At 39.1% G+C, this 20,805-nt stretch overlaps 1 protein-coding gene and 1 long non-coding RNA gene across 11 annotated transcripts in view; one reads left to right on the forward strand and one right to left on the reverse strand.

Annotated features, from left to right (window-relative positions):
- Positions 1 to 4,946: 4,946 nt before the first annotated feature.
- The window catches only part of CHL1 (cell adhesion molecule L1 like), a 126,627-nt gene continuing 110,768 nt past the window's right edge, over positions 4,947 to 20,805 (reverse strand). For 8 of the 10 annotated variants that reach the window (XM_067003022.1, XM_067003029.1, XM_067003027.1 and 5 more), the window contains 5 exons: positions 19,931 to 20,110; positions 12,627 to 12,788; positions 11,817 to 11,948; positions 11,090 to 11,162; positions 4,947 to 9,176 (listed from right to left, as the gene is read on the reverse strand). In XM_067003022.1, the coding sequence (XP_066859123.1) occupies positions 8,957 to 9,176; positions 11,090 to 11,162; positions 11,817 to 11,948; positions 12,627 to 12,788; positions 19,931 to 20,110 (767 nt within the window). In that variant the 3' untranslated portion in view covers positions 4,947 to 8,956. The remainder of the gene's footprint in view (positions 9,177 to 11,089; positions 11,163 to 11,816; positions 11,949 to 12,626; positions 12,789 to 19,930; positions 20,111 to 20,805) is intronic. The other 2 variants (XM_067003031.1, XM_067003030.1) reach the window with 1 other exon arrangement.
- Positions 15,836 to 19,277, forward strand: LOC136791598 (uncharacterized). The gene is made up of 4 exons (XR_010833904.1): positions 15,836 to 15,972; positions 16,814 to 16,930; positions 18,385 to 18,477; positions 19,101 to 19,277. It is a non-coding gene; the product is annotated as an uncharacterized lncRNA (long non-coding RNA).

Below are 20,805 nucleotides of genomic sequence, written 5' to 3' on the forward strand. Positions count from 1 at the left end.
TTCTTCTAACAACAGTCTTGGAAACCACGTGTCCTCACCTCTGCCTTCCTCCTGCTGGAAAGCGCGGGTACCACAGAGTAAAGGGGTCCTACGCCCGGCCTGCTTTTTGCTGGTGGATTTTTTCAGGGACTTCACTACAAGTGGGTATACCCATGAGCAAATGTGTTTTCTTAAGCAGCTATGTGGAGACGCTGAAAAGGCGGTGAGCAACGCGAGTGGTTTATATTTTGGGAATGCCGTGGGTACCCCGACCCATCACGCTAACATCACACATCAAACCCGTGCTGTGAGCACCAGTTTCTTGAAGAGCTCCCCATAACCTTATAGGATGGCCCTAAATAGGCCTCCTTACATATCCCTAAGTACTCCTCCTTATAGGGGAGCCCTAAAGCAGAAATCTCCTTTTTGAGCCCCAGCCCAGGCTCCCAACCACATTCTTCGAGGCAGGGCAGTGATGTGGGTCCACATCCAAAAGCGTACGTTTGTAACAAAACGGACTGAGCAATGCCCCAGGCTGACGTGAACAGCTCCTTTTGGGAGCGTTTAGGGTGCAGCACCTCAACCACAGCGTGCAGAAATAGCCAACGTGCTTCTCTTGTCCTAAAATAGCTGTGGTCTACCCCATTGCAGTAAAGCTCATTCCCTTGCCCAAGGAAAGCATCACAATATGGTGAAAATAAAGAAAACCACAAAACCAGTCAATAATTTTCTCATCAGAACCTCAATATACCTGTATAGAGTGGTTAAAAATGAGTCTCAGTGCGTACAGTAGGAAAGTGATAAAGATAAGAAATATTTAGCGACATTCTTAGTACCTTCTTCAGCTGCCTGGATAACTCAGATACCTCCCCACACCCCACCTCTACAAAAAAAAAAAAAAAAAAAAGAGAGAGACATGAAGCTTTAAGACTAATTGAACCAATAATCAAAGGCTGTCTCTAATTCCTGGACTAGGAGGTCAATTACTGAAATAAATTTGACAGCGGATAGATGGTAACAGTGTGCAATTACCATTTAAAGACTTGATAATTATGGCAAGAATTAGTCTGTATTTTCAACTGCAGAAAAATCCATCAGTTTTTAGTGGTTATTATCATGATTATAAGAAATGGCTCAGCTATGTCTTGTCAAACTGACAGAAACCTGAAAATACAATGGGCACTGATAACAGGCTGATGAAATGAGCTGGTTGAGTTGAAAGTTTCTTTTCCTAAAGTGGAAACTTAAATTGCAGATGTGAGAAAATTTTAATGTTCAGACCATTTGGCAGGGAGGGATGTAGACAAATTTACACTCATAAATAATAGGATTGAGAAATGCATATTTTTATGAGCTTTGCCAAAATTAGTCGGAACTTGTGCTGCTCATTCAGAGAAACTCTCAATTTTGAAAGCCAGAGCCACAGTCACAATCCTGCCTGTTTGAAGAATTCATGTGCTGCTCTTCCATTCCCCTCTGCTTTTTAAGCCTTTAGGCTGTGCTCTCAGGGCTCCCCGAGCTTGGTGATTAGGTGTGGGTTTTGGTCGCTTTTTTTTTCTTTTTTTCTAAATCTGAAATCTAATATTCTCAGTAAAGCACAATGAGCTTGACAACATTGCTTCCTTGGGGTTGACATTTTTTTTTAATTTTTTTTTTTTTTTTACTTTCCTGTTGAAACAAACCCAAAAGAGAAGAGTTAAGCTCTCCCTGTTACTCACAGATCCGAAGTCCTGGGATTCCTGGAGCTGGGAAGTTCAGAAAAGTCAGAGGCAAACATACCCACTTACACAAGCATTCCTTAGTTCTCCTCCCTCCCTTTCCTTTACTTAAAAAAAAAAAAAAAAAGTCCGCAAAAGTTCAGAGATGTTGACCCATGGCACTGACTTTGAGCATGTCAGAAACATCGCCTAGGTCTTACTGAGTAAGATTTCAAACCCGCAGAGCTCATGAATTTCGGGTGAACAGGGCCGATGAGTGGGGCTGGTGGTATTTCAGCACAGGGACAAATGAACGCCGCTGCATTTCAAGCTCGTTAACAGATGGTAAAAGTCCAAAAGTAATGACATTTTATCGTACTATTGAGGACAGAATATAAGATTTTAACATTAGAAATTATGCTCTGCACTCAGAATAATACCAATGATGGCAAATTAGTATTAAAAGCAAAACACCAAAGCCAAGCATTAACCCCACAGGGGTGCCACAGGGGCAGCAGGGCTGGGACCTGCAGCCCAGGCTCCTGGCGGTGGCAGCCGCCACTTTGTTCTCCCTCCAGTGAAGCACATGATTGTAAGACTTTTTCTCTCCATTATGTTATTGGGAAAAGTATAAATCTCATTATTCCACAATATGAATAATAATGGAAGTGTGGAATGTCCTTGATACCTTCCTGAAAGGTGAATGCTTGTTAGCACGGTCCTGCTTGTTCCTGCGTCTACATTGAAGATATTCAGGAGCTTTTGCAGGTGAAGAAAGCATTAGAAAAGTCCTGAAACCTTCCTGCTAAAGTGAAATATCTAAACACAAGAGAAAGAGAGAAAGAAGGAAGGAAAAAGAGAAAGAGTGAGAGTGAGAGAGAGACAAAGGCAAGAGCATTTCTCTCCCTAATAAATATTCTCAAGATAGTACAGAAAACACCCCAGGGTTAGAAGGCAGTGAGCTATTCATGTCTCACACTTGAGCACAGACTAGATCTTTCAGATTTCTGCTAAGCAGCTTTTTTTTTTTTTTTTTTTTAATGGGCAACATCAGCTGTTACAGATTTGTCTGATGACTTTTAATGAGTTCTCAATAGCAGTGGTTTTACTGTTTTGGGTCTAGGACAGGTGTGACACTGCCTGGTTAACTTTTTTCCATGGACAGGCAGCATGGAAATAAAGAAATCATACAGTGCTGAATACTGTGAGAAAACCAACCAACCAAAAACACACACAAAGGCAGGATAACCATTTTAAGACTTAGCAGCAAGAGGAATACAGATATTTTATTTTTCTAATTTCCTTGGGGAGAAAAAAAAATCTTAAATTTCTATAAAATAAATACGCTCAGATTTCTGACTTTTAGCATAATTGGGGATTTCCACATGGGAAGAGAAGGAAAGAGAGGGAATTACTAGGTTATCAACTCACCATTTGATAACGACCTTTAATCAGAGGAGCAGAGACCAGCCCTACTAACCTCTCTAGCTGGGTTCTACCACGTGTAGCTGGATCAGGAGCTTTCACCTCTGGTCAGGTCTGGTTGTGCTGTGGTCTTCCATTTCATTGCTAAGTGTATATTAATACTGAATAATTTTATTCTTGCAGGTATTTCGCCTTCCACTTGGGTTAACGCTGTGTCTGCTTAGGAGGTTATGTGATGCTACTGACACAACCAGAGTATACAATGCATAATATACGTGCTACCGTTATAGAGAATGATACTTTGGTCCAGGAAGTTTTCATGCCATGCACCCGTGCCAGCAGTTCAGGTTCTGCCCTGCTTTGGTGTGGGTCAGGCCAGTCTGTCTGTCCGTTTGTCTGCAGCCACACAAACCCAGCACAAACCGCAGAGGCTATGGATGGAGACTGGCAAAGAAATATTATAAAAAAAAAAAAAACAAAACAAACTTCACCAAAATCACCACCACCAACACACACACAAAAACAAACCAAACCTGCTGATTGCAGCTAAGGCTTTTGAAGATTACATCAAGTCAAACTTTTATTAGCAAAGTTGAATTTCATGTAAAATGAAAATATCTTTTAAAACCATACGTGCACGTATGCATGATACAAACAGCCACTACAGTACAACACGTTTCTCTAAACTTTAATAAATGCACACTAATATTTAGCTCGAAAAGGAACATTAACGGTGACACCACATTTGCTTTGATCTTTTCTCATGAAATTACAAAGTATCTTGTTTAAAGTAAAAATAATAAAAAATGAATCAGTATGCTTTGGCTCAAACCCACGCATTGTTTCCTGCATGACAGCTGAACAAACCAGTGCAGATCACAAAACTCACTTGCTTCATCGTGTAGTTGAAACTTTTACGTGAAAGATACAGAACTGCGATGTAAACATGTACTGGTACTCCAACATTGTTGTACGCCTTACTCTGAAACACTACACATTTAAAGAGATGCAGCTGAGGGCTTGATCTGTTGTCAAAGAAAGGAAATATTCTTGCCGTGAAGAACTGTATTTATTTATTCGTTTATTTTGCTGTCTGTTCTTTCAGGTACTTGAACTAATCTAGACTTACCACTCACCTGCAAAATAATAGCTATAAAAAGTTATGGTGAGATTTCCATTCAGAAGTGTCAAAGGATCAGTGAACGTCACTCTAATTTTAGTTTACAAAACTACATGTGGAATTACCGTAAAAACAAACAAACAAACAAACAAAAACCACCCAAACAACTTTTGTATAGAAAGATTGTGCTAATATTTGTTTTCATTTCAAAAAGAATAATGGCCTAAAAAGTTTTATTAAAACCTCTTGTGCATTGGATCTGACCCATTAAGTCAATGGAAGCAGTTAGCAGAGAAAAAAGCTACTCATTAAAATTTGTATAATAAGAGCACAACAAAACAGAAAACATTAAATGATATGCTATTTAAATCCATTTTAACTTGCATAACAGAAGTTTTTATATTGCTACACATACAAACATTTTAATCCAGAGGGGAAAGCCATTTTCTGATTTGATTTTTAATCCTGCTCTTGCTACGGATCCAGCCCCAGAGGAGCTTTGATGCTCAGCCCCGCATGCAACTCTCTGCTGAAGAGTGGCACAGAAATAGGGATTTCTTGTGATAGGTTTCCAGATTTTCCCATTTTAGTATATATATGTATTGAATAAAAACTTAGGTCTGAAATTACAATCTGTACAAAATCAATGATGCACTGCTCTGTGAATGCAAACTGTTGCTCACTAGCAATGAGCTTGCACAGAGGGTTGTTTTTTTTTCTCCCCATTAGTTAGGAGGAACTGATTTTATTTGCTTAATCTTATGCACAGTCAAATCCTTACAGCTTTTTGAGAAACATCCGTACCTCTACTGCTCCAAAGAACTCTGCTTAAGTCTACAAGCGAGGACCTCTGGGGACAGGGAAATGCCTCCTCCTTGCAGGATGACACTGCATCCAGGGTTGGTGGAGACATCCAACGTGAAAGTGTCATTTCCCACACTCGTACCGGAAGCAAATTGTAGTGGCACAGCAGAGCCAAATGTAACCAAGTGAACACCCATGGAACCAGGGGATTAATAATTACCTATCCGACGCGGTCTACAGGCTCACGCACTGGCCATGGCTGACTTCATCATCCCATTTTAATAAATACTCCTGGGCAGAGCAAAACTATGTTATTCGACTAACAGGCTGTTTTGGAACAGCTGTACAGCTGGTGACACTTTTTATTCAACCTGCATGGCCACATTTCCTCTCACCTGTAACAACGTGCCCTGGACAAAAATTGAACCCATCTCCTGGCAATCATAGAAATCTGCTCAGGAAAGTGTAAGCTTGCTCTGGTAGTTTACTTCTGAAAACAAATCTCTGAAAATCCATTTGTATCCTACACTTTCCAAAATACGCTGTGTGAGTGGTGCCCTTACAATGTAAAATAAAATGACAATAGAGAAAAAATAAAAGTAAATGGAAAAGAAATGATTGTAAAAGAGAAAAACGTTCCTGTGAGTTAGACTCCCTGGGAGTTTCAGCCATTTGGTTAATATTCATTGTGCATATTCCTCAAAAGTCAGCGCACACTGCACAAATTCCATTGCACATCTTTTTGTCACTGTATGATTTTTAGGCCCTGAGGCATAATGAAACACTAACATTAAGATTTAAGGATCTGAATTAAAATTTTAATAGAAAAAGCACTCATACCAGCACAGATGAGTAGCACATCACAGGAATGTCATAAACATCTCTTAGCAGCAACAGAGCAAGTGATAGCACAGGGGATTTATTCATTCTTCGATAATTTGACACTCGCTAATATGATTTGAAATTTGGGTCTGTTTAACATAGGTGTTTTCTGGGACAATGAGTCTGGTTGATCTGCATCGACCCAAGTACAAGAAAACACGACCATGACTGCTGATGGGTTGCATCCAGCCTGGCGCTGAGGAGGGTCCTGGGTGAGGACCCCACGGGTGGGGAAGCTCTGCCTGTGTCAGCCCTTCCTGAGCTCTGCACAGGGAAATTTGTGAAGCCATGGTGGGGAGCCTGCCCTAATTTTGTTCCTTGACTGTCCCTTGAACATCTTTGACTAATGACACTCTCTCAGTGTTCCTCCAGGAAAAATGCCCAGGGGTTTTGTAAGCTTATGCAGGCTTGGGAGACGCTAAGGAAGGTGAGGAGCAATGTGAGATGGACCTGAATCCTTGGTATGGGCAGACCGGTTGTTTCAGGATCTATTTCTCCAAGGACTGGAGAAAGCTGCAGGTGGTCCCCTTTTCACCACTGGAGATGCCCAGTGGCTGGGAGAGAGAAGACTTGGGGGCTCACTTTAATATTTACAAAGTATCAGCAGAAATATCTCAATTCAAAACACAAAAAATATAAATGAAAATGACTGAGAAAACAAAACAATGGCTGCCCGCAATCAGTGTTGCAGTAGGTTGAGCTAGTGCAGATGATTCCTAGAGGAAATACCTTAAAACCAGAAGAAGATTGTAACAGAGGGTGTCACAAGCCTCATCACCTCTTAGTCTTCATCCGGGATGGGCTACAGCAAGACCAGATGAAGATAAAGATCCTGGTGGGAAATGTCTCTATTGACAAGATGCTAGTTTTCACATTTCTCCAGTTATGTCCTCCCTTCTTTACAAATGAAGATTTTTATTTATTTATTTATTTATTTTTGAAATGAGAATGACTTTTGGACTTCCTCAGCATTTGGACTGAGTGAAACACAGAAAAAAACTTATAAATAATAAAAAATGAATGACTCAGTCAATTCCTTCACAACATCACAGGGGTCATGGACATGGAGCGGAACTGTTTTGGATTCAGGGTAGATTCCTGCTCATCCTGCCATGCTCATACAGTTGGGGTTTAGGGTGTTTTTTGTTTGTTTGTTTGTTTTTGTTTTGAGGTGGCTGTTTGGGGTTTCCTTTTTCAAAATCGAGGCTGCAGGAAAAGTCCTTATGAAAAAAATTAAAAATTAAAAAAAAAAAAAAAGAGTAACAGATATTCAAAAGCACTGAGCACCCAAGACCCCTCACTATGTTGTTCAGAAATCACTGAGCACATCTGACAGTCCAGCTGCCCAGTGAGGATCCCACTTGCGTGGTTAGCTGCCTGTGGTCCACGGCCTTTCCTCTTCCAGCCAAGTACATCTCTGTGTGCCACTAACAGAGCTTTAGTTGTCGGCATTACCTGTAAACCCGTAACCATATGAGTAATCCTTGCTTCCTCTCTTTCTTCCACTGAAGTAATGGAGACCATGAAGGAACCGTCAGGGATATTTCCCTAATTAATACCATGACACAAAATGGCTTTTAGGATCTCCTAGAGTAAGTTTTTAAAAAACATTTAACTTGAAGTGATGGTCACTTGTAAGTTCAAAAAGAAATGAAACAATATTAACACTCAACTCAAATAAGCATATTTCAAAATACAAATCTTTTTGAAGAAAATCAGGAGATTCCAATACAAAAAGACCAAAAAAATGTGCTGTACAGCTTTGCTGAGTTAATGGTGGAAAGGACTGGTAAAGAACAGAACCAGATTTAAACCAGCGTTCAGTAAACAAAATATAAAAGAAACTATACCATAATATTTTCTCTTTGCTTTTGCCTTTGTTTATTTAACAATGAACTGGTGAAAATAAACAATCTCTCAGAAAGTCAGGTAGATCTATTTTATGGGACCCTAGAAGGAAGTAAGATTTATATGACCGGTATACACACAACTCTGTCAAAAACTAGTTTTGCTGGCTGAAACTCATACTGAGAAGCAATTCTATTCCTACACAGCTATACAGACCCATGCTAGCAACATGTCTCATTTCAAAATAAAACAAGGCTAATTTTCACTTGTGTCAATATTAATATCATCTGTACAACGTCTCCATGAAATGTATGCTAGCACACAAATATACAGATATGAGACGGACAAAAAGCGCTTTGCTTAGAAATGCAGCTTGCAGAGACTAAGGAAAAGAAAATAAAATTCTGTCCAATAATGGTGGATGGGAACCCTGTTTTGCCTTGCCACAGGAAAGTTACTGCAGCTTAACTTATTTAAGGAAATAGTGCCAGCTACTGGACAGATTTAACCACAAGGCCAGAGCTTCGTCTTTTCAGAGCATATTTTCTGTGGATAAAGTTGCATTTCAAAGTACTGATAATTGCAGTCAGCTGTAACCACTAAAATACTTTTAGAATATCAAAAGCAAAGGAGTTTATGTATTTATGAAAAAAATTATATAATATATAGAATATATTTCTTAAGTAACTTAAAATATCATTTTTCTCATTAGGATGCACTGTGTCACTTTGCAGAGTAACCTGCCTTTTTGTCCACTTTCCTTGCTCTGTTCTGACCTCAGTAATGCTGAGGTCATGATACATGAGGGAATAGTATGTATAAATATATGTACAAAGTGACAACAGCCAAACAAGAAAAAAAATATGCTATACAGAGAAACATATTCCAAACCTAAGAAACATGGCAAAGCAGTTAACTATACATATGTAACACTGAGAAATTCCATTTTGGTAAGACTGAGTGACACATTTTGTATAATAAAGAACGTTTTGTTGTGTTTCAATTAGAATAAAACACCTGAAAATTAGGATGGAAAAGTCTCAGAAATCATCTTTTAGTGGCAGTGACTTTTTTTTCTATTACCTGGATGTCAGGTTCCTGACTGTCTCAATTGGCAACCTGCTTCCAATCACTTGTGGTAACTGTGGAGTACTAATCAAGATAAATAGCACAATTAAACATGAATCTTCTCACTAGTATTTTACGCGTACAGAGGAAAAGTTGCCGTAGAGCAGCTCCCAGTGCTTTCGACTAATCCTTTTTCCTTAGATCCAGAATAAGCTCCAATAAATGAACCATCTTCATTGAACATCCCGTGCTCCCCTTCTCCATAATCTACCAGACTATCAGCACTTTCGGTGGCTTTAATGTCCCCGTTAATTGACCGGAGGCTGCCTTTCAGCGGCTTTTCATCGCTGTCACTACAAAACAAAGAAATGCCTTTCCAAAAATCTAGCTTTTGATTGCATGCACGGAAACTGCTCTTCTACTGTGAAAACAGGAGGGAAGAGCAAAGGAACATTTCTCTGTGGGTTGTACATTGAGAACAACACGAACATGAGTTCTGCTTGGTCCAGTGGATATCAGCCAGTTCATCTACACTGGCCTATTGTATGCCTGAATTTCCCATGGGTATGATGTTCTGACTAACAGAATTAATAAATAACATAATAATCTGCTCATATAACGTATTTGTTTAATGGCAATTTTTTGGAAATGGACAAACCATCAAAACTGAGGAAAAAACAGGAACTTACATTATCTGTTCATCCTAATAGCAATGCAGAAGAACAACCAAAGCAGCCTAACCTCTCCTGACTGAACATGACGTTTGGTTGACCTTTACTTATCTCTAAAGAATTAAGAAAACGCTTTCAGCCAAAGGCCACTTTTAACTTCCTGTTAAAAGGAAGTTAAAATTTTGCAGTGCCTTGGCTCACTCAATAAAAAGTGACAGCGAAACCCTTCTTAACTGTAGAAAGAGGTCTTACAGCCATACATGGCCATATGCATCTGCCATGTCACTGCTCGTAATGTTTACCATCTCCTGCAAGGTGCCTTCAGCAGCTTTGGCTGTAACTGATTTCTCTGTAAATTGAAGCTGGTCCCAAGCAGCCCGCCATGGCTCGTATGGCTCCAGCATCCTGCACATCCTGCAGGCTGCTCGCACACATGGCTAGAGTCTGTCCCTGCCTCTGCAGCCAAACAGGGGCTGAGGGTAAAGGAAACATTCCAGATGTGTCTGCATATTCTAAACATGCTTTCACCTCTCAAAAATAATCATACACAAAGGGGAGGGGGAAGGTAGATTAAAAGAGTATTAAAAACAACAATTAGGGCTCTGAACTAGGTACATAATTACTCAGGAATGGTCCTTGCTAACACCAAATCAGTGTGAAAGCTTTGGTGATGTTATATAAGGAAAGACAGAGAAATGCACCTGAACTTTACCTCTTCAGCATATAATCAACTACATGTATAATCTATACAGTAAAAATATTTGCTACTTTTCTGCACATGGCATTTCTATTTATAAAAAAGACAAGTTTGGACTTTGAGGGGAAAGGAGAGGGGGTTAAAGTTATTAACCTCAGGACTTTCTTACCTTTCTAAATATTTGTCCCATTAGAAAGCATTAAAAATTAAATAAAGATGAAATTATGCAGAAAAAAAACCTATTCCAGTACAAATAATGTAGTATATATAAGTGGGATTTCATCAGAAATTTCATGTCTTTAAGGCCAGCATAGCTCTTGTAACAATGCTTTTTTCTTCATAACACACTTACATAATATCGTAAGTTTTAGATATTTTAAAGCAGCCAAAGTGATTATTTCAGTTCTCCTACAGAAACTTCGGTAGTGAGGTGTTCTATTTTGTTTGCTTATTTGTTTGTTTTTGTCATCTCTTACAGTATTTCAAACTTTTCTTTGTTTTATTCCACAAAATGAACATCCCCCGTATTACATGATGAGGGCCTGACTGGCTTTCAGAAGCCCACTGAAGACATAGAAGTCTTTCTATTGACTTCAGTTGACGTCAGAGCAGCACCCAGATTATCAAATATATTTACATTATTCATACAACGCTAAATAATAAAAAGTGAAAAATGACCACTGATACATCAACATTTACTTATATCTCAACTTGGGTGGATTTAAGTATAGTGGATATACCTGTATATCCTTACTATTATCCACTCCTGTCAGGTTTGCTTTGAAAATGAAAAATAGAGTTACTTGCATGCTAGAAAAGTGTCCTAAATAACGATGACATCTGAAAACAAACAAAAGCCCAACAAACAGAAACGCTTGTTAAAGCAAGTCCTATTTACCTATATTCCCCAAAGATTTCATCTTTTATTGATTGAGCTTCGGGATCTGGATTCAAATCTTCTTTTTCTTTCACTGTAGAAATAAAATAAAGCACAGATCTGTATGCCGTGTTCCGTTGTGGACTTTTTGTTTTGCAGGCACAATGGGAAATCCACCTGTCATTACCTACAGCCTAAGCCTGAGGGCACCAGCTTGCCCTACGTGTCTGACAGTACCAAACAAGCATGCTTCCACCAAGAGCTTGGTGCCACTACTGAATTGTTAAGAAAGCTGGCAAGTGCTTACACATAAATCCTTACTCGTCACTTTGAAAACTGAAGAATTACGGCTAGCAAAACATCCTGTTGTTCAGCAGTTTGGCTGCACACGGAAGTTATGGCAGTTGTTAAGCAGCATTTATCAGGCTGAAGTGCACACATGTTCCAGCCAAGGGAGGCTCGGAGGTGCAGCTGGTGAAAAGCCTCTATGGGTGGATTAAGCACTGAAAGATTCAACAAGCAATATCCGGGGCCTGAGCTAGATCTCTGACCAGCACACAGCACTGTCTCATCCAGAGAGCATGGTTTTACTTATATTCATTACAATCCATTCAGTGGATATTTATCAAAAGCTACAAAACCTAATTGGATGTTTTTGCTCATGGCTTTGCAGCCTCCAGAGATAAAAGTCTGAAGAATGTTTGTTGTTAACATGCGAACATAGCAGAAGGACAATAAATTCATTTACCTGAATATTTTCCTCCTTTATTTCTTCTGACAAAGCAAACAGTTAGCAGCATTAGGGTGAGCAAGGCAACGGCACACATCAGTCCAATAAACCACCCCTGGGTGGAAATCCCATCGTAAATGCCAGCATAGGCTTCATGAAATAGAAGAGGAGTTCAAAAAACAAAAACAAAGACATCAATCAGAGGAAAATGGCAACGCCTGCCATTAAATGAATACATAACATTTTCTTCACTGAATCATAATTGAATCAGACTATCACTACTTATCGTGTTCAACTTAAAGAAATACAAGACAGAAATATGTCCAGAGCGTTACATTTTTAGACTTAAGGTGAATGTGCTGTCTACAGGGCACAATATAGACATTTTGGGAAGGTAATTCTGAGAGAGTATTTGACTCAAAGGATTAATGCCAAATAGGAAAGCTGAACAGAGAATTGTTAAGCCTCTCATGCAAAAGCAGTTTTGTGAAAGAAACAGAGTTAAAAGTGCACCTGATGCATGCAAAGCACTGGACTGGCACATTTAAAATGGGTTATATCACAGCAATACCCTTTGAAAATCACATAGGAGGTAAAGCTATGTTTTGTAAGGGTTTGTAATTGTTCCAGGCTCTTGTGCTTCAGTTAAAGCACAGACTTATTTACACTCCTATGGGACTCAATTGCAAGAGTCAACTTAAAAACCACAGGACATAATGATGCATTAATGTCTTTGGTACACTTTCACTGCACAATGTCACATGAAACGTCAACATTTATTGACACTCAAAAGAAATCTTTGTCACCTTGAAGGGTTTCATTTCTCACCTCTCCCCCTTGTCTCAATTACATCTTCAAAAATGCTATTGTTATCAACCCAATTCTTAGTCACTAGACGAACTGTATATTCAGTTCCAGGGTCAAGTGCCTCTATGGGGTGAAACTTTTGGGTGGGGTTTACTGCTTCTGAAATCTTGCCGATCCCTTTACCTATGGAACGTACATATTCAAGTCATATTGATTAATTGAATTCATTGAACAAAAGGCCCGTGAAATACATAGTTACAAATAATGCAAGTAACACAAATATGACACGTGAGGACTTTTAACGTTTGTCATCAAATAATCTAATTTTCAAAAACAGAGAGTAAACTAAAAAACATTCCCCCTATTTGATTTTTCATATTCCATCAGATAAAACAAACAGCAGACTGAAATAATCCTGATGTTTATGAAGGGTTTTGTACATTTCCCAGGATGAAAGTTAATATTGATGGGGGATTATGGATCTGCTTTAACTAATGCGTGCTTAAAAAATTACGACTTGAAAAATGGGCTTGCTTCGTATAGATAATCTGGGGTTTGATGCTTCTCCCATTGAATGGAACTCAGCAGGGAAGCACAGACAGCTTGTTATCTGGAAATGGATTCTTATATGTCTCATGAAAAAAAATAACATTGGGATTTGTAATTCATTTCTCCCCTGACAGTGATTTTCCATGTCCTTTTAAAGTCCACAGTGCCCACAATGCACTGCTTTAGTTACAGCGGAAGCTTTCTTTCAAATCGACATTTAGGTATTTAAATGTTCTTGATGAGTTTAATATTTGATTAAGAGGTAGAAGGGAATTTCCAATAGGTCTCATTTCAGAGCCTCTTTACTTGCAAAAGGCCTGCTGTAACTTTAGTCTGCATTAAGATTGCAGAGTATTAAATATAATTTTTAAAATTATCATTTGTGGGTAACAGAAAGAGGACTTCTCTGAACATGAGCGCTCACTTTGTGAACACCACAAACAGTCAATTCAGCCAGGCACATTCAGACTTGTGTGTTCACATGGGGAATCTCTGTAGTTAACCAATGGGTACAATACACACGTGTGCTTGCCCTCAATGTCAGAAAAAAAAAAAATTTGGAAGCTACCACTGATAAGGATAGCTCTTTAATTGCATTCAGTTGCCTAATTTGCGTGATTTATCTGGCCATCCTTTTGAAGTCTTTTAAATTAAGGATTGAGCCCACGGTATAATTTGGAAACTACTTGACCAATTAGCACTGAAAGTAAAACGATGCTCATTAATACTTAAACTAGTAAACAAGCAAAGCAAGAAGCTTTGAGAGATTAGGGCTTAGTTGACAGCTGAAGGAAAAAAAAAAAGATTAAGACCAATGTAAGCACAATCAAAGAAGCAGTTCAAGAAAAGTTTTCCAAGACAAGTGTACATGTATTGCAATAAGCAGTTAAATTAGTAGACCATTGGGACCCACAGGGAACACATACAGCTGAAAAACTGCTGATAGTGAAGCACAGCAAATTAGCATAAATTAATCCATCAGCTGGTAGTTTTTGCTACGTGAAGTATATGAAACTCAGACATAATTTTTAATCAAACTACAAATTAAGCAACAGGATACCACAGGTACATTTTAATTGCATGTTCTAAAATCAAGACATCACAAAAATACATTTAATGGAAACAGTATCCATAAAGTAATAAGAATTAATGTGAACTTAAAACCCATTGTGCATTACACACCATGTAACACATATGCATGCCAAGCATAAATGATAATCACATATTCCAATCTGCAAACAGCATAGGTCTCCTTGGGGTCACTGAATTCCTAGGAAGCAAAATGTTCAACACAGAGCTCAATGGTATATACCACGGCTGTGGTTCATGGGCATTTTGTTACACCACTCTCGCAGGTCCACATATCCCAACTATTTGTTCCCCCCCCTCCCCCGGGAAATGGGGATGTCTTTAAGACTGTCCAGCGATAAGCGATTATGTGATTTTTTTCCACACGCTTTCTTTCTGGTCTGTGTTAGACAATCAATTTGGCACCTAAAGAGGAGAAAGGATTGCTAATTGGGACAAGTGTGGTAGTTGGAGTAGAAAAAAAAAACATTGTACCATCCTGAAAAATAAGGAAAAGCTCAACATACAGAAAGGTCAGTGAGCTGCAGAAATTAGCTTCAGAAAATTGAAAGCAGTTGGGTTAGGTTTTTAATCTACAATAGGGGAGAAGCATTAGTAATAAAGGCATATCACCAGCACTTCTCATCCTCCCCCACTATTTATCAACCATACCATGGGACTTGCATGAACATTAAACACTGAACTGCAATTTTACAATATTCCTACTGGGCTTTGAGATTTATGAGAGCAACAGAACACACTTTTTTTATAGAAGCTTATGGTATAAAGGGAAAAACAATATAAACTGCCCCCAAAGACTTACAAGTGTGCTAGTTCTCCAAAAGTTAGCACATCCGTTATAAAACATGCTTAACTAAAAAAGCTGGCTGTCTAACAGCTAAATACTAATTGTGGGCAACATCCTAATTTATAACCATACCTTTCTAAGTACATCTGCTGCAATAAACGGGAAGATGAACTTTCATTAGTTTTTCCCTACTGCCTGGCTATTAAAAGTGTATAAATATGCATCACAAGTATCCTTCATCTTCTGTGCTTTTTTAACGCAGGAAGTAATTCATGCTAAACGGGGAATATTTTGAACTGTAGATTAGCAAACCTGCTGTGTGTAAAATTTATTGAGAAGAATTTATAGGTGAGGCTACTGAGTTAGCAATCAACTGTTTGTAGGAGAGATCTGAGCTCAGACAAGAAGAAAGGTTATAGTTTGTTTCATCTCTTGCTGCGTCTCTTTTGCACTGGCTGCACTGAGGAAGGCTGGTAGCAGAGAAGAAAGGAAGGCACAATACATAGCCAAGGCATACAGTTAACTGCAAATGTGCTTAAAGTACTCAAAGACTGATATATTTAGCATATTATATTTCATATGTTTATTTTTAGGCATATTAGACATCAAGCTCAAAGTGAGAGGGTTTTGAAGCAGTGACATATCACACCCTCCTCCTCCCTGTGCAGCAGGTGCCGCGGCTGCAGCGGAAGCAGCAGAACAGAGAGGCACAAATGATAGAAAAGGAAACTCGTCAGCAAAAGTTCAAGTTCTCTTCATTATGACAAAACAGGGTATGCTTTCACCCAGAATCTGGGGCTTTGGTGGTAACAATGCCAGTGGTTACATACAGCTATGGCAGTTATATTTTTCTCCTTCAGCTGTGCCCATGGCAAAAGAGAACTAAAACCATATGTTTTGTTACAGATAGTTGCTTTCCTCATCTTACGATGTGTGCTGAAGGTTAGTACTTCTGGTCAAGATTTTCAAAAAAGCCTGGGGGAGTTAAGTGCCAATTGCCATTGAAATATAATGAAACTGATGAACTTCCATTCCGTGACTTCTGTGCAAAATAAAGCCACAGTTGTGCAGCTTCCTCTGGATGAAATTTTCATTAAAGCTTGCAATTTTGGACACACAGTAATCATTGTCAACATGTAATACATATTTAGTAATCCTTCAGAAACACTGGTAGCTCTAGATAAAAAGAAGCTTTGTGTTAAAAAAAGGACCGTTATATTAAATGATTTTTTTTTCATATATGTAAGAACATTATTTTGTGTTATACTTCTGAGAGCTAATGATCATTGGGAAATCAACATTTTCAAGGGGAAAATTAATTAGTTTGTAGGTCATTTAAGAAATACTGCCTGAAAATGAAAAATTAGAGATAAAACATTTTCTAAAGACAGCATACCTTCATCTCTGGAATGAAACCAAGATAAGTCCACAAAAATTAAACTATTATTTATTTTGCAGTACAATGCAAATACCCCTTTGCCCAGGTTCTTCATGATTGCCCACAGTATTTTATCAAAAATAGATAAAGACCTTTGGTTGTATTAGAACATTTCATATGTGAGTAATTTTTGAATAAGTTTAAGATACTTCATAGGAAAGTGGTATTTCAGTTAAGGGAGTTTGCATTAGCTGCCAATGCGTGTGGTGTTTGGTCATGCAACAAGGATGCTGTAAATGAAAGCTTTTCTATGGCCTACTTCTATTTCTCACTAATTTCAGTGGGTCTGCATTCAACCCTACAGACAATATTAAACTGTGGTTTTCCTCTGTTAAATAATTACAGGGAGACAGCACCTACTGACCGAGGCAGAGCTGCGGTGCAGGGGGCTCTGCTGCTGCTGCCAGGCACGTGCAGGCTGCAGAGCAGCACTGCTCCACCAAGGAATGAAGGAAGAGAGATGTGAGCAGAAGTTTTTCTTTTCCTATCGTACCCACTCACTGACCTTTTGGTAAAGAGTTGCTAACCAAAGGGACGTGCAACTCCTGATCAACAAAAGAAAAAAAAAATAAAGAGAGAATCTGAATAGTTCATTCACAGAAGAAGATGCTGCAACTGTAGTCAGAGAGTAGAATTTATCTGCACAGGGATTTATAGTTATTTAATTGGCAATTTTTATTTTTTTTTCACTAAATTCAGTCATTCTTGCCTGTCACTGTCAGGAAATGGTTTGCACAGAAATTACACGCTTGCAAAATTATCATTCAGAGCATAATAATTTACCCCAGTCAGACTTTTTTTTTAGTGTTGATGCATACACACTCACATATGTTCATATTAAAAAAAAAAAAAAAAAAGACTTGTCTCTCAGATTCCAGACTATGCCAATAGGGTTAACTACAAAAAAAATGAGAGCAACAGAAGTGTTGCAGATCAAGTATATCAATGATAAAATGCGAATGATTTCATTGCTCCTACTTTGACATCTCCACTTTCCTGGCAGAATGCATTGTGAAATTCTGCAATACCCCTGGCACAGCCTGCACAGGCCATATCGCAGCAGTGGAAGCTATTCAGAGACTTAAAATGAACAATGAGAACTTTATGTTTTCATTACCAAAAGCGGGATGTACTGGATATGGAATCACTGAATCAAAACCCAAAGCAGCTTGGAGTCCTCTGTCATCGAGTTTCATTTCAGAGGGCACCATATTTTATATCTGTCATTTATGTGGGTCATTTTAAGCGATAAACTTTGACTTTTGAAATCACTCCATTTTTTCAAAGAGAGAGATTGGTTTAATTTTGAGCAATCACCTTGCTTCCCATACCACAGTTTAAAAACCCAAGAAGGTCACTGAAAAGTGTTTTTTTTTTTTTTTTTCAGTCTATCGTGTTTAGTTGAAAAATGTCCAAACAATTTAGCCAGCAAATAACGACACAAAACTCTAATGGCATTTCAGTGACAGATGCAGTGTCCTAACTTAAGGTGGCTTGAGAACGAGCAAATTTGTGCAAGGAGCACACATTCATCACAGAACTGGACCCTTGCAGCTTTTGCTAACTGTACTACTCTATTCTACATGTGTTCCACATGAAGCAGTTGTTGCCTTTGCTGAAACAAAGCCTTAGGAAAGAAGAGAATGAGAGCAAAATGAATGGCACCATTATTATAATTTTCAACATGTCATACAGGGATGTCAAAAATCTGACAAGGTTACTTAAAGAAATAATAGACTTTCAAGTTGCCAAAATAAATCATTCTGACTGCCCAATGAAGACCAGAAGAGGTACCTAAGAAAGTAAAATTGTGTATTTTTAGCTTAAAAAAAAAAAAATCTTTTACTTTCCTTACTAAAGAATAATGTTAACCCATGCTCACTTTAATTCCTACCACAAATACCTGTATATTACAGCACGTCTGGAGTCTCCAGAACATTGGGGAAGGAGCTGACTTGTATAGCAAGGAGGTACCAAACAGTCTGCAAGGATGCAGTGCCTCACCTAAGGTGAATGGTATGGTACAGGCAGCCTACCAAGCACAGCCTCTGTAAGAGGGAGGGGATGACTAGAAAGCCTTGCAAAAAAGACAAAGGGGATTTATCATCAAAACAGCAGTTTTTAAGGTCAAAGTCTGTAAAATCTACAGAGAAATACAATGATGTAATTTGGGACTTGGACATTCCCTGGGATGATTTTCCACACAAGTCTCATAGAAACAAGTAGGGAAACCCTGGCCCAGATCTGTTCACTATGCTCCAGCCTGGGCAGGGCAATTTCCTCAAAATAATATCTGTGGGACTGCAGGTGGAAGGGGAAACCACTGCAGAGGGGAGGAAATGCCTGTGTGACAGGGAAGAGCCCTGCGGTGCCGCTGCTCCAGCAGCTGAGGTCAGCCAGGACATTGCTCCTTCAGTTTATGCATCTGTTTGGAGAGATGTGCATTTTGTAACTAGATATGGAGCAGAGAAACATGTAGGGTAGCCTAAATTCAGCCAAAAATTGAGAAAAAAAAAAAAAAAAACAAAAAACAGAAAAAACAGAATCTTTGTTCCACCAGTGTAGTAAATGACTGGATCCTGATCTGGGACCTCATAAGTTAAAGTACTTCGTACTTGTTTCTTTTGTACAGTTCCAGTCAACGAGGAGATTTTGCAGCTTGGAAGTCTGATAGGACATTGTGCAACAAGGACCATTTTTCTATTTTATATCAACATTGTTCCAGACTGTTATCATTGATAAAAATGATGAAGCCAGGGCTCTTTTGCTTATCACGTTCTCTTTCCCCATGGTAATTGCACAGCAATGGTTTCTGATTAATAGCAAGGACTTGTTCCTTGGTACCGTAGAGTTTTCAGACTTGCTGAGTACAGTACATTTTATTTCATTTCAGCTGTACGAGAAAGATGAGCTATATGATACAGTGCCTGTAGAATTTCCTTTAAATCACCGATTGTCAATGTTTTAGGATGTGGTAAAAGTGGCACAAAAATGTTTACTTCCAGTCTCTGATAAAATAGTATAAAAAAATGGATTAAATACCCTACAGTCATATTTACGTTCGTACGGATTTCCCATGTCACATAACTGTCCCTAGTACTCTTGGGAGTCCCCCATTTTCACACAAGGGCAGAATTTGTTTTTATAATATTGCTGAGGACAGATTTAGATCTTCAATTTTCTGTTCACAACTACATGCAATAGGCTGATCCTAGTATAGCTTGCAGAGCTGATCAGCAGGGACAGAAACACCGTACTTTATGGCAAATGGAGCAGATAAGCTCAGCTTTTCCGAAGAGCTGCATGGCTACATTAAAAACTTCACTGGTTGTTCTTATGGCAAGAAAAACAAAGTTATTTCCTCTAATTCCAAAGGAAATGTCAAGCCTGGAATATTCTCAATATTGTTTTCCGTTATTGTTAAAGCTTTATCACATGAAAGCATATTGCCCATTAACTTACTCCCTTGAGCCATCGTCAGTCCTTCTTCCGTGACCGGCTTTCCGCAGCCCTTGGCTGTGCAGGCCTTGACATAGAACTTGTACTTGGTGCTGGCGCTGAGGCCCGAGAGCCTCCAGCTGAGCGTGGACCGGTTCGCCACACTGATGTCACTCAGAGGCCCGACTTCACGTGTTTCGTTTACTGAAAGAGAAAGGAATGTGAGGTCAGATCCGGCATCTAAAGCCTGCAAAGCCTCACAGTGCCAAGGGTGCTCCTGCTAAGGAGGCACGCTGTGGGACACCGCAGGGGTGAAGGCTGGGTGAGCACACTGCACCCTCCTGCTGAGCACCAAGATGGGATCACTCTGGCCCATGCCAACCTCCCAGCTGCTCGGTGAGCTATCACTGATCTTAAAAAGCTCCCTGATTCTAGATACGCACACAGTGAGTGGGAGGGAAGAATTACTGTCTCCTAGAACATTAATTATATATGAATTGCTTTTTGCTTTGCTTCCAAACATCTGCAGACTTTCACCAGCAAGTTAACGGTGGCTGTTGTGCCTAGTTGCAGCTGGCAGCAGCAGCAGGAGGGGCTGTAGCTCCCAAACTGCGTGAATAGTTGGTCTGAAAGCAAGTCTTCTGTACATTCAGGACTTCAGATCTTACTCGATAACATGACTCAGGTGGCAATTACCTGCATTTCTGCCAAGCTACTGAGCAGGGAAGAGGTGCCTACTGACAAGATGTGAAAATCTTAATGAACACGGCCAAAGTGTTCTCTCTACAAAGCGTTTTGTGTTGAAAAAATTTCAATTCAGTAAAAAGCACTGACAATTTATTGATTTTCTTAACTACCACATTAGGTATAATTTGTAAATATGAAACAACTGAATTAGC

This window comes from Anser cygnoides, chromosome 10 (genome assembly GCF_040182565.1).
Source record: "Anser cygnoides isolate HZ-2024a breed goose chromosome 10, Taihu_goose_T2T_genome, whole genome shotgun sequence".
Lineage (NCBI taxonomy): Eukaryota > Metazoa > Chordata > Aves > Anseriformes > Anatidae > Anser > Anser cygnoides.